This window comes from Rhinolophus ferrumequinum, chromosome 17 (genome assembly GCF_004115265.2).
Source record: "Rhinolophus ferrumequinum isolate MPI-CBG mRhiFer1 chromosome 17, mRhiFer1_v1.p, whole genome shotgun sequence".
Lineage (NCBI taxonomy): Eukaryota > Metazoa > Chordata > Mammalia > Chiroptera > Rhinolophidae > Rhinolophus > Rhinolophus ferrumequinum.
Genome location: NC_046300.1, coordinates 37,577,229 through 37,596,352, shown reverse-complemented (window position 1 = coordinate 37,596,352; position 19,124 = coordinate 37,577,229). Strand labels below are relative to the sequence as shown.

At 45.9% G+C, this 19,124-nt stretch overlaps 1 protein-coding gene across 1 annotated transcript in view; it reads right to left on the bottom strand.

Moving 5' to 3' along the window:
- ESYT3 (extended synaptotagmin 3) overlaps positions 1-19,124 on the bottom strand; it is a 46,837-nt gene that overhangs the window by 22,479 nt on the left and 5,234 nt on the right. The window contains exons 2-3 of the mRNA XM_033132703.1: positions 4,247-4,288; positions 2,007-2,141 (exon numbers count right to left, since the gene is read on the bottom strand). Of these exons, the coding sequence (XP_032988594.1) occupies positions 2,007-2,141; positions 4,247-4,288 (177 nt within the window). The remainder of the gene's footprint in view (positions 1-2,006; positions 2,142-4,246; positions 4,289-19,124) is intronic.

Sequence of the window (19,124 nt, the reverse complement as noted above, 5' to 3'; positions counted from 1 at the left end):
AGCTTTGCGCCACACAGCACCTGGCTCAGCCCTTGATATTAAATATGCAGAAAAGCCAGCGGAAACCTTGGGGTGGTGATGGGGGACCCCGTAACTGACTTCCCGCAGTTTGGAGCCTGCTGCTCCTGAGCTGGGGGTTGGTTTTTGGGCATCAGTGAAAGCTCAGCCGGCCCCAAGACCCCCATCTGCAGAGACCTATCTTGGGGAAGGCTGCCCACCTGGAGGCCGCATCACAGAGGACAGAGAACCATCCTTTGAGCATCTACACTGTGCTGGGCAGCGTGGCCCTAGGCCAGGGCTCACAGTTAGGTAAGGGGCACGAGGCTGGAATTTGGCCTCCCCCGGCCCTTTTGGCCAGGTGCCCTGTGTAAGCACTACTCACACAGCCACATGGAGTGGCCCTAAGGCCAGGCCTGTTAGACACGCCTCACAACCACCCTTAGAAGTAGGTACTTTCCTTTCACAGAGGAAACTGAAGCTCAGAGAGGTTAAGTCACTAGTCCAAGGTCATCACAGCAGAGTGGAGTTGGGCATGGACACAGGAATTGAAGGGAGATGGGAGCACTCATGGACGTGAAGGAAGGGAGTGTGTGGGTCCTGGCCAAGCCCAGGAAGGTCACTGAGGAGTCCTCTGTGATGCCCACACTGGAGAGGAGAGGCAAGCCAAGCGGGGTGAGCCAAGAGGGAAGGGCTTTCAATACCAGGACCAAGAGTCTGGTATTTGTCTGGTAGGGCTGGGACTTCTGGTCAGCCTGCTGGTCCCCCACCAAATTCTCCTGATGTGATAAAAAAAATCATCCCTTAGGATCAGCCACCTCTAAGCCTGCTTCTGCTGTCTGCAAGGGACCGCTTTCCAGCAGCGCCACGTCCCACAGGCACCACCAGACAAACAGCCTGGCTGAGCAAGCTCTGTTCTAAACACAGCAGTCTACAGAACTCTTTAACTGCCAGCGCAGACATCACTTCCTCCTGGATGCCTTCCCTGACTACCACAGCCCCCACACGCTTCCACTCCTGAATTCACGCATTCCTCCACCACCGTGCGGACACTGCCGTGTTGTCATCCACCAGCATATGCATCTCCCTCCACAGCAGGATGGTGACCTTCCTGAAGGCACAGCATCGCTGTCTATAGTGCCTCACACACAGCCATGCTCAGTAAGTCATACGTGAATGAAACAGGGAAAGAACATATGAACCAACAGATGCTGGAACAAACCCGTCCTGGCAGACTCTGAGTGTCATGCACCAGAATATCCCAGGCTCAGGCACGCCTGATCCACCCCCGACTCGGGGGCTGGCAGTTCCAAGCTGGGCACTTGCCTGGGGGCTGGCAGACAGCTCTCAGCAGGCTGAACTGCATTCAGACACCTGCTTGTTCCTGAGCAGACCAGATGCCAACGCCTCTGGTTTACCAGGTGATGGACATCACAGGGGTTCTCTGCCTGGAGGATGCATTTTCAGATGACCAAAGTAAGACTCACCTCAGGGGGCACTTTGGGGCAAGAGGAGTGGGGCAGAGGCAGCAGCCTGGAATAGGGACAGGAAGTGAGGTGTGCGAAACAGAAACTTCTTTTATCCTAGGTCACCTGTTATCTTCACAGAACGAGCCTGGGCTGGTGACGCTGACTGCCAGAATAAATTAGTAATCTCACACACTGCTCTGAGGTACTATCTCACTCCTTGAGGGTGTGTTCTCCCCAGCTGATGCCTGAGGGTAGTAAGCGTGACTTACGGATTTCGTATCTGGCTGGTTTCCACCAGGGAGCATGTTTTCAAACTTTGGCTTAAGAAAAATGGAATTGTTTTCCACCTCTCTTCTTTGTTCTCTCTGAGCCAGGCTCCCTTAGAGCCTGCAGACACGGTGAGGGCTCCGTCCTGAGGCCCAGGGGCTGGGAAGTGTAGGTGGGGGCCGGGCCCCCTGCCAGGCCCGGTGGATCCCACTCAGTCAGGTGAGTGACTGGGGCACAGCAGACCCAGGCTGCCCTTTCTGTGACAGCACTGACCTTCTGTCCAAAGTAGAGCTTGGTGAAGGTGAAGGTCCTCAGGTGGACGCTCTTCGCCCGGATCTTAGGCTCGAGTTTCTCCCGGAACTTGTTTTCCATGATCATGCTTAGGTAGGGCCAGGTCTGGGAGATGATCTGCGAGGACAGGAAGAGGCTCTCAGGGCTCTGGTCTGGGCCCCGCCACGCCAGACGCATGGCGTCGGAAGCTTTTGGGCCTAGGAGCATGGCCATCGCTGGTCTAATCACAGTCCTTGCTAAACAGCTAACTTGGAGTTTCCCTTCCAAACCCTAACATTAAAATTTTATACTTGGAAAATATTTTTAAATATATGCAAGTAAGGGCCATGGAACTCTTACGCTGCAGTACCCATCTGCCTGCCTGCCCACCCATCTCCCCACTTAATCTGTCCATCAAACATCGAATAACTACAGCAGTGGTTCTCATTTCTGTGCAGGCAGGGGAACCCCCAAGATTTGGTGCCGTTTTGCCGAGCACCATGAAACAGTCATTCATGAAACCTAACATTATGAAGCCCTTCAGGACTGTGCTCAAACATAAATTATCTGAATGTACACTGTGGTGTAAACAAGAGGTAGCCGGTGGCAGAGATCTAAGAAAAAAAAAATCACAGAAGAGAAACTTAAATTGTCTCCTGTGGATTTGATTTTTTTCTGGCAATCAGGAAAGGTTGCTTTCAGCTGATTTCTGCAGCAGAATGACTCATGGCCCTAGCCTGGGAACCAAGGGCAGGGCCTGGGGAGAGGAACAGTAGCAGAGAAATGGGGCCTCGTGGCAGGAGAAAGGGGTGCAGAGGGAGGGCTAGCTGGCCAATAGATTCTGTTTGAGGCAAAAGCTTCTTCTTCTTCCTCCTCTATCTTGGACCTCAGTTTAAAGATGTGCCTCCCACTTTCCAATTGGAGGAGGCTGAAGACGTGAGGTTTTAGGGATTTATTGTTCCCATCTCTCTCAGGGGCTCTCTAGGAGCTGGTCCCATCTTCCTGTCTCTCTGTTTTGTCATTTGCTGAGTGCCTCTTGAGTACAAAGCTCCTTGGGACATAGTTTGTGCTCTAGAGGGTGGTTCGTCTACACAACTGTTTCTCCGTCTGAGCCTTGAGCTGAGGGCAGGAGCCTCATCCCAAAAATGGTATGTGTCTAGCATCTTGTGTGGGCCTCTGTGTGTTGGTCAAGAAACACATCATGCATGCGGGGTCCGTGAACCCACTGACGTAAGTGCAGGAAGCATGCTATTTTGGGGGGCACAGTACAGGTTTGTTGTCTCAGAAGCCCTGGGCCTGCATTAATCCACAGAATTCTGATCACTCCTCTTAAAGCAGAAAGCTACTTCCTCCAAATTTTACCCAGAGGCTGGGAACAGGTTTTGATGCACTTGACAATGACATTACAGGTAACGTGAGAATCCCAACCTTAGATCAAAAACCATCAGGAAGTCCTTTTTAAATATCTAACCTAAGTCATTCCTGCTCTGGGCTAAGCCTCTGTCCAAAACAGAGGCAAGGTTTGTGTTAGAAAAAGCCCTGAGGAAAACTTGAAGGGGGTTGCAGGAGCCTTCAACTTTAGGGACAGGTTTGGGCAGATGAGATAGGGGGCCAGACACTGATTCCTCTTCTGTAAGGGGGGGTCCCAGCCCTGGAGTCTCAGAGCCCACAGGGAGTTCCCTGCATGATCTAACAGCAGTCATACCAGCGATGACAGCTACCCCGGCGTCCATGGTGTGCCGGGCACCCTGGTGCGTTAATTACCTCATTAATCCTCACAACAACCCCAAAGGCAGGGACCATAATTATTCCATTGCACAGAGGAAGGAACAAGCTGAGATGTTAGGCAACCTGCCCAAGGTTGGACAGCCAGCACTGGGAACCAGGGCAGACTGAGCAGCAATCCCTCCCTTCCTCTCCCGGGAATTGCTGATCCAGGCTTGGGGGGAAGGGCACTGGAGGCTGTACTTTTCTATGTCTCTGTGTTTTCTAACTTTTCTGCTGTAGCCATGTGTTAATTTCACAGCTTTAAAAAAATACTTTTTTCAGGTAAAAGAGTCATCGTTTAGTGACGAGAAGAACCCAGAGGGTGGTAAGGGTGAGAGACAGGCAGACAAGTGACAGCCAGGGCCTTTGACCACGTGCTGCCCCGCCCCCATCCCTGCAGGTGACTCAGCCGAGGGCAGCAGCCAAGGGCCAGGCCTGGAGTGAGACCAGCCCCACTGGGCCCACGCTCACCTTACCTTGTTGGCCCATTCCACCCGCTCCACGTCCGGGAAGTGGATCTAGGGAACAGAAGCCCCAAGGGGAAGTTAGACTTGAGACCGGCTCGCCCCTGGGAGCCATAGAGGCAGCTGAGCCTGGCAGGGCTGCCTGGCAGGTTCCTGCGCCTGCCCCCACCCAAGCTGAGCACCCACCCAGCGCCTGGCCTGCAACTCAGAGCCAGCCCTGCCCTCAAGGAGCGCACGGTCAGGTGGGGCAGGCTGCAAATAACTAGATGGCACCCACTCGCAGCCAGGCCAGTGGCACAATAGAGATGCCAGCTCCAGCTTGGAGGTGCGCTCCTGAGCCACTCTGGAGACTGCTCTCCCCTTCCCTCTGCCCCTGCTGACAGACTGGAACCCTCTCAATGGCTTGTGCAAATAAGCCCGCAAATTCCATCCCGCTATTCCTTTTAATGACACAAGTAATGTTCTGTAGAAAAATTAGAAAGTGTGGCTAAGCAAAAGGGAAAATATTTTATCAGAGAATGGCACCCAGTGATAACTGGCTGTTAACAGAGTGACGCATTTCCTTCAGTCTTTTCCGGAAATAAGTGTGTGTAGTCCTCACAGAAATTGTGCCAGGATGCCTGTTGCCTGGCACAAAACATGGATCAGTAAAACGCCAGCAACAGCCATCGTCGTCACCACGCACCAAGTCCTCTGAGCATGAGGCCAGCTCCAGATCAGATTCGTAGTGGGCTTGAGACCTCTCAAGGTGGAGAAAAGGTCTTCCCTCCCATCTGCGGGCTCCGAGGCTCGCTGTCCAGGGACTGAGTCGATGTGTCCATGCAGCTCACACACCTAGTGCACACCCACCCAGCACCAGGCTCTGGGCCAGCCCCACAATGCCCTGAAGACCCAAACACAGACCCTGGCAGAGACCACTTGCCAGGAGGAGAGCCAAAGGCAGGGCAGAGCAATTGAATTCTTTAGGAACACAGGTTTTAACAGCTCGAGAGGTCAGAGGAGTCCAGTGTTTCTGAGATTCCTGGCACGTCATGCTATTCTCCCAGCCTCAGTTTCCCCAGCTCTAAGCAGTGGCCCACACTAACTTGGAGAAGCATCTAATATTTCCACGTGCTGAAGGACTACTACCCAGTTCCCAGAGGGGAAGCTGGCCTAGCCCACAGGACAGACAGGAATGATGTGGGAAGCGGGCAGGGCTGGGGCAGGCGATCCAGGTCAGCTGGAGAGAAGCAGCCTGCTCTCCACATGCTCCCTGCAGCTGCTCCGGGTCAGCTCCCAAGCTGGGTACCAGGCAAATGAAGGGGGGACCTTTTTACTGTCCTCTGTCACACTGCTCAGCACTAAAGTAAAAACTCCTGCACATGGGCCTGGCCTGAGGCCCCAGTGCAAACCATCACCTCATCCCCCGGAACTCTATCTCCTCACCTTTCAGTGCAGCCGTTCCCAACAAAGACCGGCACATACCATTCCCTGGGTCTGAAACACACTTCTCTACTGCCCTTTGATTGCTTCATTCATCACCATCTTAGACTCCACTTCTTCCAGGCAGCCTTTCCAGATCTCTCAAATTGGGGATGGGTGTCCCGACTACATGTCATTGCAGCATATAACACACCTTGTTAGAGCTGCTTGGTCTTACTGCCTGCCTCTTTACTGGACCGGAAGCACTAGTGGGCCGACTCAGCCTCGTTCCCTATTAGCGCCAGTCTCTGGTATACGAATGTCTTAATAAATATTTGTGGAATGAATGACTGCATGAATGAATGCAAGGTTCTTGCCCTCAAGGAGCTCCCAGGCTGGTGAAGGAAGCAGGCAATTCACAGACCATTTCAGCGCAGAATCCGAGCCAAAGCGGGAGGGGAACACGTCACAGAGGAGAGAGTATGGTTACAGCTGGCTTCTCACTGGCACCTCTGCTCCTCTTCTGCCCAAACCTGCTGGCTGGACCCCTCACTCTCCTCCTTCTGTCCTAACCACTGCATTTCCCATCCTCTCCCAGGACACACCGCATGGGCACACCCCTGCCCCTGAGCCCAGGCAGTTCTGCACCCCAGGGAACTGAGAAGTTACGATCTGCCGGACCCTAAAAGGTGATCCAGCTCGACGGGTCCAACCTTGGCTACACTTGGGAGTCAGACCGAGATTCCTGAACCGCCTCACACCTACTGAATCAGTGTATCAGGGTGTGGCCTTCCAAATTATTTTTAACAAGCTCCTGGCACGACTCTGGAGTTCACTCAAGGTTGGTTGTGAGGAATCGATGAACAGCCCATCCCTTGCTTTAGAGTGACCCACACTCGCCCTGACAGTGAGGAGAACAACAGAATGACAGGGCCCACACTGATTAAATCTCCGTGGTCTTTCTGGGCCACCCACATCTGTATTTCAGGCTTCTCACTAAGAGATTCCTCCATATGTGAGCCTGAACCCCCGGACAGAGCAGCAGTTCAGACGAAGAAAATAAGAGACGATCAGGTCACCCCATTTTGCCTCAGCCTGACTTTCAGCACCTGCCACCAGTCCCCAAGTTGTTGTTACAAGAGCAGAGCCACCTTCTCTGTGCCCCTGAAGACGTTCTGGATCAGGGAATGAAATCAGAGACACTGACACGAAACAGCTCCTCATACCCAATGCTTCTTCTGCCTGATGAGACAAACTAGTCTATTTTTCTATTATCAGTGGTCTTTTTTGGATCTTTCCCCACTCCCAATTCTCAAAGTTCTTCTATGTTTTTATCTTTTGGCTTTATATGTTAGCTCTTGCATGTAGGTCATCAATCTGTCTGGAATTTTTTTATAGAGGGTAAGATAGGCATATAATTTAATTTCTCTCTACAGTCTCACTAAGGCAACTTTGTAACATCACACACATACACCCTTTTTCACGGGAAAATCTGTCTTCTCAGGAGGGACTATTCACAGCTCATGTTTGTAAGAAGTGGTGGTGGTGGTGGGGAGAGGTGAGCAGCTCCGAAGGGGTTCCCCTGATGGGTGAGTACTCATTTAATTACAGTGGCTCTTTTGTTTCCTTTCTTGTCTCTGCCTGTTATGTGTCATAAGAAAAAGATTTCATAAAGAGAGGCTTCCAAACTTCTCTGGGACAATGGGATACATTCTTTGATTAATAAGTGGAAGCTTCTCTCTAAAAGAATCCTAAACTTGGCCCTCTGAGCAGGTGCTTTAAAATTTTTTACTGTTTCTCCTGCCTGAAATCTGACACGATATCTCAGAGAATTTAATAACTCTATGATCAGAAATTTGGCAAAACTAGAAGTCTAATAGGGTTTAAACAAAAAATCTCCTTGGCAACTTTAAGGCCTTCCTAACAGATAATCAGAAATGTAACTGCCTGAGACTAAACAGACAAAAGGAAAAAAATGGGAAAGAAAGAATTTTAAAAACACAAGTGGCTGAAAAGATTCCTTTACCCAAGCAGCCCCCTGCAATCTCCTTAAAAATAGTTTATCAAGAACAAATAAAAACCTTAAAGCCTTAGCCATCTAAATGAATAAACTTATTTCAATTGTTATAAATTAATGGGTTTTTGCCTTATTGTACCTATCTAATGGCTAAAAAACTTTTTTTTTTTAATGAAACTCTTAGGTCTCTGGTTGTGTCTGTCTATATATGTGTATGTATATCAAACTTGAGATTATTAAAATTATTTTATATATAGAGCTGTTTAATTGGATTAAAGGAATTAAGCACATAAATTAAGAAATGTAACAGAAATTGAATCAAATTTTTTTCAGGATCACATGATCTAAGAAATTATTTAATATTAAAATTGATTTAAGTTTGGTTTAACTAAATAAAAGACGTCTCTAAAGTTATCAACACTTAGTATAATATTTTTATTTTATCTGGCTTTACAAAAAATGTTTATGGTCTCACTGTTACGGAGTTTATCCACAGTAAAATAGCTTGGGATAATAATTGACTTTGTCTACTGTCTCATAAATGGTTCATAAGTGATCTAAATTACTGAGAATTAATAAATTAAATAGACATAAATAAAACAAATGGGTTTTTTCTTTGGTGATACTTTATAGCAATAATTGTTTTATGGTATGTATACTTAGAAATAGTTTTCCTAAATCTTTCAGTAACTTGAAACCTTAGAATTTTACTAAGTTAAATTAAAAGATAGAAATGATTAAATATCTAGGTCATTTCTAAATAAGATAAAATACTAAAACATTAATTGCTAACTTAATTTATATTTACCTACTTTTGGCTTCTTTTAATGCAGAAAAGCTAAAGATATTTGGGTCTGTTAATAACAACATTTTTATGCTACGTTAAGCACATGTTTCTAAAATTATAAAATACATTTACCAATCAAAAAGTTATAAAGGGTATTCAGATTGACAAATTGATGAGGGTTAAAGATTCTCATTAATATGGAAGGATTTAATATGTGTTTTAATATGTGTTATCAATAAAAGATAGTATGCAGTTTGGAGATACGTTTTCATTAAGGGAAATAAAATAATTTTGTATTGGTTATTTCAGAATGGAAAGAGAAAGAATTTTTACCTGGTATAATCCCACGCTGCCTAAAATTAACTGTTATTATAAAGATTTTTTTGAAAATTAAGCTTTAATATCAATGATGTATTTATGTAAAACTAAAACTTAATGTTCTTTCATCTGCTAAAAGGACAGTTTTTCTGTACTATTAGTCCATTCCTAATAGATTTTATGAAGCTTTTTGCCTAAAAAATGAAGTTTTATGTTTTACATTGTCTTAATCAGGTCCTTGATTACTTAAGAAAACTGAACCTTTTCAATAAAAGTTTTGCTTACAACTATGTAACCGTCTGTATTTGTCCTTAAAATTTTTTATTGTCACTGTTGGTTAAATGGGTATTATTTTGTTAACTACTCTTCCATAATAATCTCTGATCTTTCCAGTCAAATATCCAAACCTTTTGATATGTTTGACAAACTTCCCAAAATTGGAATCAAAATAAAGTTTTATTAATCTACGAATAACTTTGCAATGTTCCAGAGGTCCCCTGAAACACCTCAAAAGGTTTGTTTTCTCTCAATATAAAAACAAACGTTAAACTAATCAGTCCTATTTGATATGCTAAAATTACATGGGAAGCATTATAAAATAGAAAATAATTATATTTATATACATGTATTGTTATTAATATAAATGGTCGAAAAATTATATAAAATTCTGACATGTCGTGGTATAATGCTAACTTACAATCTTTCTCTGTCACTGAAAGTTATAAATCTTGTCTTTGAAATGTAAACATCCAGGAACTAACCAAAACACTGCCCACAGAGACTGAAGGGGAAAAAAGAGGCCTTTTTAAAATACAAACTATTATGTAAGCTCTATTGCCAAAGCCGATCTGTGAAAGAGCTATGGGTTTTCTCATAGAAAATAATAAGGATAAAACAAAATAACTATAGATGGAAAATAGGATGTTTTCAGCAGACCAAGGTATGCAGCATGAAGATACATTTTTGTTGAGTGAAAAGAGAAATAGTGTTTTTTGGATAAGGAAAGATACAAAGGACAGGGTTTTTGTTTTGTAAAGGAAGGAAAAAGGGAAAACATTTTGTCCTAGAGTAAAATGATTCTTTCAAAATAAGGAAAAGATAGGACAAATTCTGAAAGGTATGTGAAAGTTACAGAAGGTTCGTGTATGTTGTGGAAGATTTGTGGAAGTTGCAAAAGGTACATGGAGAAGGGATCTTGAGAAAAAAGATATATATATGGTCACACTAAGATTGGAATGCATATCTAAGTCAGTTACCTTATTTATATGTATGTAATGAACTCTCACCAGATCTTTAACCATGGCCATTTTTAAGTCTTTTATCATTTACAGACAATTATTGTTTTACTCTGATGCTTTGGAAAAAAATGTTCCCACAAACGTGTTTCATCTTCAAAGAGATTATTTTAAAAACACAACAGTGAACTCAGTAAAGATTTACAGAACTCTAAGGATAACTGGATCCACAAAACTACTAACAAAAAGATCCAGACAACAAGAATAACATGGGGCTAAATAAACTGACAAGAATAATTATAATTTTCATGACTTTTTCTATCAAATATTACTGGGTTTTGATCTTTGTTTTCCAGACATAAGAATTTTTTTTTCTTCTCCTAAGCTACCTATGACCTACAGCAATTTGGTAACTTATACTTTGGTAAGCAGAATTAAAGCATTTATCTTTTCCTTCCTACCTGATCCCTCCAAAATTTCAGGTACTCTTAACTAATCCATGTATGACCAAATTCAAAGGTGTTGCCTCTTAGATTCATGGTTCTCAATTCAAAGAAAGCTCTTATAGCTCACTGGACAGCGAAACTAACAAAGGATTTGAAGTTCAAAATTACTAGCATGTGAAGAGTGCAATATCTGAGTGGACAACTAAATCAAGTTTGTGAACCAGGCTTGCACAACCTACAATTTTTCCTTACTTTAGTTCCTTCTCATCTCACAAATAATATGAGAAGCCAAGCACTCACTATAACAGTTATTATTTCCTTTTCCCCCTTAATTTCTGACGAGAACGATAACTCAACATTGAGCATCATCTTTAAACCTACTTCACAGGTCAAAATGTACAACTGGTTGTACACATAGTCAAGGATGTCCAATGCCTGATGATGTCCTGAAAGTATCAGATTTGCAAAAACAAAAAACAACCTTTGCCTTGGGGAGGTATTACAATAACCACAACAATAGCCAACCAGGAAAAAGCTTTAAATTCCCTTAGATGAGTTATATTAGACAATAAAATTGCTCTTGATCATTTCCTAACTGAACAAAATAGGTTTTACTCTGCTGTTAATACTTATTGTACTTGGATAAAATGCATCTGATAAAATAGAGACCTAGATAAAATCTGACAAACCAAATAATTAAATACAGTGCCCACAAATGCCTCGTGGTTCTCCAATATCTTCTGCTTACTGTACTCAGGTATTTCCTCTGGTTCAAATCTACTCTTCAAATTGGACTTGGCATTTGTTTGTTATTATAGAAATTTTTGCTGTTATAAAACTTTGTTTTTATTTTGTTTTTTGTTTTTTTTCATATCTTAATGTTACAAAGACACCACTCTGATCATGGCTACTCAATGTTTTGAGATGATTATTAAGACCTATAAGACTTCACATGAGAAACTTCAAGAAACAACAGAAGATGTTTGCCCTTAAAGAGAAATGACGGGAAAGCTTTTCTCTGTTTTGGTGCTCTTGTTGCTCAAATGTGACCTGAGGCTCCTAAGAAAAAAGAAAGCCACTTTCCCTCCTACAGGGGACATAATATACCAGGAATCAGCCTGCCTGGCTATGAGGAACTGACAATAACATGCCATGCCTAAAATAAACCATCCTAACAATGGAGGACTAATGATGCTTTTAATAACTGATCAGTGCTGCTTTCTGATAATTGATCAGCAATGCTTTCAAGGAAAGATCTTGATCAAAAGGGGAAATGTAAAAAAAATAAGTGGAGCTAGAGCTGCCGTCCCAGAAGAACTGTCTTGTAGGCCTTATGTTTTAAACTTTTGGAATGTTAAAACAAGGCAGAATAACCTTTGGACTGGGCCTAAAGCAACATGATGCCTCAAAGAACTGTTTGCAAAAATAACAAGAAAACAGATATTATGATTACTGGACTGAAAATTAAAAATATTGTTTAGAATCAGTCACAGTGTAGGCTAATCTGCAACAATAGAAATGCCTTCCTTCTTTTGATGTAATTGTTCTACTTCCCTTTCTCATAAATACCCATTGCCTTTGTCTCCTAATGGGGACATTTGGGCTTCTGCCTGAATCAATGCTTCCTGAATAGCTATTCTTTGATCTCAAATAAATGCTTGTTGCCTCTCACTTTGAAAGGACTTTTATTTTTAGGTTAACAAGCTATATTTTACAGGTGAGGAAACTAAGGCTCAGAGAGGTCAGAGAGCTACAGCTGAGACCCAGATCCAGAGCTGTCTGTGCTTTTCCATCCCCCCACCCCCATTCACTCCTCTTCTTTAAATACCACTACGTTTTCCTCTTGGGTAGAAAGTCTCATCCAGCAGCGGATTGCCTTTATGGGCCCTGAGTCCCTATTGGTAGGCCATGCTTTACAGCTTACAGAGGGCACTCCATAGACACTTTTATTTGATCCTCCTAACGCTGGATAAGGCGAACAGTAAAAATGCAATTATCCCCATTTTGCCAAGATCACCCAGGTGACCAAAACTCCGATCTGCTCACCTGTGTGATTTGAGCCCAGCCTTCAAATCTTTTTCTCATCCATTTCCCCTCCCCTTCCTTCCTCCACCTGAAATGTCATCCTTTGAAGTCCCTTTCTTAGTTTTTTTATTAACAACCTATTCCTTGTGTATTTAAAATTCCACCTTTGTGAACCTCACCTTTCTCATGTATGAGATCGGCACAATACTTCCAACTCCACAGAGTTCCTGAGAAGACGAAATGAGACAATGCATGTAAGTGCTCAGTATCTGGCTCAGAGCGAATGTTCCAGAAGTGGTGAGTGTTGTTGGAAGTTGTAGGTGCAGACACTCTGACACCTTTGACCTCAGGTACATGCCAAGAAGAAGGTCACCTGGGCTGTGTGTCCATTTCTGTCTGACTCAAAGCCAGCAAATCTCTACTGGGTCTCCCGGTGCCTGCACCTCTACCCTTTGGGAGACCACTGAGAAGGGAGAATAGAAAATGAGAGAATAACACAGAGAAAGTGGTTGAGGCCACGGGGGAAGGACCACAGTTGATTGTTGTTTCCCTGGCCTCCACTGACTGGCAGAGGAATCTGTGCCCCCTGATAAAGACAGGCACCAAGAGGCTGGGCCCAATGCTTGTGACGTGCTCCTGGGAAACTCTGCCCACAGGGAGCTCCATAGTGAGGCACGGCAAAGGGATCCATCCCAGCAGAGCCTGTCTTGTGTCTTCCCCTCACTAGGCAAACAAAGGAAAGGTGGGAAAAGAAGACAGGTGGCTCACTGTCAGACTGAGTCCTAATGTCGCTGAGCTTTTGTTCCAATTCCCCATGAGGCTGGGGGTATCTGGGACCAGCCAGCGGGGAGACACCCATACCACCTGGCAATACAAAGGGTTCTGAAACTTTTCTGTACAAAAACACCACCGAGAGAGCTTAAGATGTGGCTTTGTGGTCAGGGCCTTAAAGGACTGGGGCGGGGCCTGGAAACTTGCATCTTTAAGAAGCTCTCCAGGCTGCTCTGACCGTGGTGGTGGGGGGATGGAAGAAGGAGTGCACGGGCTCAAGGCTGGAGGACCTGCTGGGGCCTTGGAAGAAGGTGGCTCCTGTGTCCCCTAGGGTTCTTGACTAAGCCTCCAAAGTCACAGCATGTGTCTCCAGCTGTGGTTCCTGGGAGAACACCAAATTCTTACCAGCAGCCTACAGACCTCAATTCTTTTACAAAATGACTATCATTTGTACCATAAAGAACAAGGGGAGGCAAAAGCCAGCAGGTGAAAAACACAGTATTGTGATGCTGTTTGGCTCTGGGCACTGCCCTTCCCCCTAAGAGCTGAACCACTCACACCCATGTCTGCTTTTTGTAGACAGGCAATGGAGTAGGAGTGCAACTAGGGGTCCTCCCAAGGAGCAGGGGCTCCTCCTGACTCACTTCCTTCAGCCTCAGGTTCCTCACCACTGAAAGAAGTGAGGCTGTTAATTCCTGTGCCACCTCGATCTACAATCAGGAGAGATAACGGACATGAACCCACTTCTAAATGGAGACAAATTCAGCACTTCTAGCAAGGTTCCACGCCGCAGAAACATGAACACTTGTCTGACGGACATATTACAGGTGTGAGCCTTTCTCCAAAGCAGGCCTGGAAAATTGCAAAGTTCCCGGGCCAGGGGTCAAATCACCAGAATCTCAGATGCCTGCTCCTCCCCCGGCAGCCCCCCTAGGAGAAGCTGAGACAGAGCTTCAGGCCCCATCTGAGGCCTCCCTGAGCTCACACACCTCTTGCTGCCGTTAGTGTACTTGGGCAAAAGCTGCCCAGGTAAAGTGGGCTAATATTTTCACGACAGCATTTGTGAACATTGTCACAGGAGGGGCAGTAAGGAGCAGGAGGGGCAGTAATGAGTAGAGAGGAAGAGACCGATTATACACCCAACTCCAGGCTAAGTCACAGTTCTGGGCTAGCAGATGCCACCAAAGAGGCCCTCATCAGCGTTCTGTCTTTAGGAGATCGTGTGCTTTATTTTGCAACCCTTTAGGAAAAATGTTTCCAAAACAGTGAGGAAATGGAGCCAAAGTGCTGGTTACCTCCCATTGGGGCAGGGGCCCAGGCATGGACCACAGATGGGCTGGGGTTGGGGTGGGAGGCCTGCTTAGGAGCTTGTGGCCCCCAGACCATCTCAGGAGGCAGAGGGTAGCAGAGCTTCACTGAAAGGACCTGCCTGTCACTAGGTGAACCTGCTCGTTCCTTCTCACAGGAAGGGTAGCTCCTCCCATGGGAGCAGCCCATACAAAGAGATACAGAGACAGACAGGCATACATGGACTCATCCATGGAGACATACACACCAAGATGTACACACATACACACACACACACCCAGAATCAAAGAAACACCTCCACAGAATCACACATATACAAAAAAACATACACCCTCTTTGCTGGGGAAAAAAGAGAGCCTCACGGCTTTGTCTGCTCCAAAGGGCAGTCTCACACACACTCCTGCTGACTCCAACTGATGTAGCCAACCCCCTCCCCAGGCTCAGAGAAGAGACCCCTCATTCTGGGTGTCCTGCAGGGATGTCCTACATAGGAGACCACACTGGACTTCAGGCCAGCTCCTGTCTTCCCAAGAGAGGTCTTGCTCTGTGGGTGCATGTACAGGGTTTCCTCCTCTACCAGAAAAGGGTCCCTCAATTTCACTCACTTGTCTCCTGATAAAGAGCCTTTGTCCCTTTTTCCCCCTCTGTTCTTGAGTGGTAAATATTCAGCCATGAAAACTGCTTTTAAATCTGCCCACTCTTCTGTTTAAAATTACCCTGCTAAAAGTGCTTGAAGGGAAATAATTGGTTTGCCAACTTGAAATTCTGGCTAGCACTGCTCTGGGGAATCCACAGGCCCCTTAACAACACACCCAGCCTGCAAACTGGCCTAAGTCAGCTGGACACAGCAGAAGGACAAGTGAGCAGATGAAACCCCAAAGGCAGTCAGTCATCAGTGATAAGAACACTGGTGCCAGGAGCCCGTCACCCTTGGCGGAGGGACAAGGGCTTGGAGCACTGAGGGAGTGCCCTCAGCTGTCCATTGTCATTTTTTCAAGGAGACCTGAGTGTGATTGTAAGTTGCTAGAGAATTTGATAATCCAGTTAGCTTTGGTAATGCCTGGAGGTTAAAAAAAACTTATTCTCTTGCATATCAAACTAGTAAAAAGCCAAAAAAAAGATAATCTGCAATGCTGACAAAGCCACAGTGAAGTGGGAATGAGAATCTTTAAAATGTTCATAAGCTTTGATAGATCAGTTTATATAGGAATCTATAGGAAGGAACTTGAGAAACATGGACTAAGATTTATATACAGACGTTCACTGTAGCATTCGGGCAACAGATTTTTATTGCGAGCCTACTAGGCACGGGGCACTGAGCGAGGAGCTGAGGGCACAGCGATGAACAAGAAACGTGCCATGCCTTAAAACAGCATTCAGTTGGGAGGAAAAGTCCGACATAAAAATAGGTAGGTGAAAATCAGCATGGGAAGTGAAGTGACAGAAACACGCTCAGGGTACTGTGGGGACCAGAGGAGAAGGGTCCTAGAGCAGGTATCTGAGCTTGGACTTGAAGAAAGAGGCAAGGAGACAGACTGGCAGATTAGAAGGAGAACTTCCAGACAGATGCAGGAAATGCTCCCCACCTCAGCTAGCCATATGAATAGGGCAACCTTAGAAATAACTAAAATCATCAGCTAAGCAACTTATGGTGTATTCACATTAGGGATATCATAATCCTTAAAAACATGTTTTTGGAGAATGTTTGTAATAGAGTGTTGAGAACATAAAAAATGAGAAGGAAAAGGAGAAAAAAGAGGGTACAAGTTTTTTAAAACCGCTTTCACATACACATTCTGTACAAAAGAAGGCACTCAAACATAATGATGTCTTTCTGGGTGAAGATACTGGGTAAATGCTAATTTTAAATTTTTACTTTTAGGCCATTTCCAAATATTTTACAATGGGAATAGTTTTACTTTTATGACCAGAAAAGCCAGATATTTAACCAGTTTATAACCAGTTACTTTAAAAACACAAAACGCACATGAGCAAAGGAATAGAGTGGGTGATTCTGGGTTTTTGAAACATCCTATGTCCTAGAGAAGTCCCTGGGCTTTTCACTCTGAGCGTTTTGAGGACTCATGACTCTTGGCACACAGGAAGGGACTTCTCAGCAAGAATGGCCACCTTGCATTCCTAGAAAGAGTGGGTTTGCAGGAGATGGGTCCTGACTCCCAGTGTGGCCAGAAGCCGTCAAGTCTCAGACCCTTGGCTTGAAATAACAGGGTGTATTAAGAAAATGGGTTTTGTCCCTTTAATAGTTCCCACGGGGAAAACATCTTAACTCTCTTCACTATTTGCAGTATAGAAGGAGGAAGAAAAGGGAAATCACTTTCCTCAAGCATATGTGAATACTTCGGGGCTATAAGCTTTAGGTTTCCTGAGATTTAAAAATCCCTGGAACTCTGCCAGGAGAAGTGACTTTAAATAGAGGTGGGTTAGAGAAGGAAGGAGGAAAGGAAGGCTTGGCCACAGTTCCCTGCTTATGTAGCTGGGTTGTGGCCTTCACAGCCATCAGGGGGCAGCTCCCACCTCCCAGTGGCTCCCCCAAAGTCACTGGGGATATTCCCACAAAGGTGCCATCTCTGCCTGCTCTGGGCCAGGAGGCCAGTGGAAGCTGGTGATCAGCTCTCCACAGCTCTCTGACCACTGGAGAGGGGGCCACGATAGAGAAGAAGTACGGGGGTCGTCCCACCGTTGGCCCTGATCCTCACCCACCACACAACCTCCTAATTACTCAGGTCCTCAAGGCACTTGGCTTGGAAAAAAGGTTGCCGTGGACACTCCTGTCCCAGAAAGATTCAGCCCCTTGTAAATTAAGCAATGGGCAGTCTCATAGGAGTTTGGTGTCAGAAGTTACTGTCCAGAATCTGCTCACCTCAGGATGAGATGATGAACTCAAGTGCCCAAACCTGTGGAAAACTTTGGGCCCAAAGTACCTCAACCCCTACCATAGCCAGCAAACCAAAGTGCCACTTCCTCCAAGGAGGCTACCTGGATCGCTTCTAGCCTGGGTAGATCCCCTTCCCCAGGCTTTCTGAGAGCCTGCACTGCTACCTGGTAGGACTGATCACCCTGTAACAGAAAAAGCTGTTCTCCAGGCTCTGAATCTTCATCTAGCCCAGGGGTTTCTTGAGGCGGGACCGCGTGTCTCTCTTGTTGTGGGCCAGCCTACGGCGCTGTGCCTAACACATTACAAGTCCTTAATAGATGTTTGCCCGCTGAGTAAAGGATGCCTAAGATCCCTGTGCTGGGCTTGGAGGAAGAGAGGGAGGAAGGCCCACATTCTGTCCCCCTATTGCCCAATCCTGGCCCAGGACATGATAAGTCCCTAAAGCATCACTAAGACATGGGGCAGAGACCCAAAGGACATGACTAAAACCTGCCATGCCTCTTCCTTCCTGAGGACAAGCCTGACGCCAAGCCATAGGAATAACCTCATAGGACTGCAGGGACCTCATGAGTAGGAAGTCCCCCAATTCCAAGTGGCCCCCAACTAGTCCTGATGTTTAAAACCAGGTTCCACACACTGGCTCCAAGAACTGAGCTTTGTGATTTAATCTGAGAGTACCCAGACTAGCTCAGAGTTGTCATTGCCTTTACTTCCCCTAATTAACAAAAGTATCAGTACCAGACAGACCATGAGAGCCTGAGCCCCAGAAGATTGTGGCTCCACCTACAAAAGGAATGTCAAACTCTGTTCCAGGAAAGCAAAGCACTCAGCCTTGGTTGTGGGCCTGAATGGGTGCTATCGAGGCTTGGAGGGGACCATCCCAGGGGACCAGCATCCCAGGGAGGCTGCTGTGAGCCTTGGAATTCTCACTGCTTTGGGGGAATGGTTCAGCTTTCAGCAGGCATTCTCAGACACATCCAGTTAGTTGGGGGGTAGGAAAGGGTAGGGAACAGGGTCCTGTGGTCATGGGGAACCAGAGAAAAGCCATGATAATCATGGCAGACTCCTTAACTAAAAAGACCCTATTGGACATCTCCAAACACCTCATCATTTCCAGAGAGGAATCAGGGATCCAGAGAAGACGGGACCTTCTCAAGGTCCTCTAGTGACTGAGCAAAGAATCCAAGTTCAAATCTGCCATCAGATCACATCAGTCTCCCACCCCAGCAGATACACAAGGGTTCATTGTCCCTAACAAAGCTGCCAACTGATTGCTATCAGCTGGCAGGAGAGCTCGCCCTCACAGACCTGAGACTACAGACAGACAAAAGGCGAAGTTTTCTGACAGTTCCTTCCCCTCTCTACCCTGCCTCAGGCCCTTGTCCCCCGAACACCTCCAGTCTGACCTGAGCCAGGTGAGCTCTCACCAAACTTCCCTTCTCACAGCCAGCCCACTCGTGGCCATGGCAAAACAAGTATCTGGTAACTCAATCAGCCACCTGGTCTAGGCTCCACGAATAGCCATCAATGCATGAAGCAGCCAAGGGTCACTTGGTACACAAATCCAGGAGTGTGGCCTGCACAGCTTCCAGCAGGGCCCTGCCACAGGGGTTGGGGGGCAGTGCAGCAACAAAGGTTACCCCCAGAAGGGTCTTGAAGAGCCCCGAGGATGGAGGAGTGGCGCTG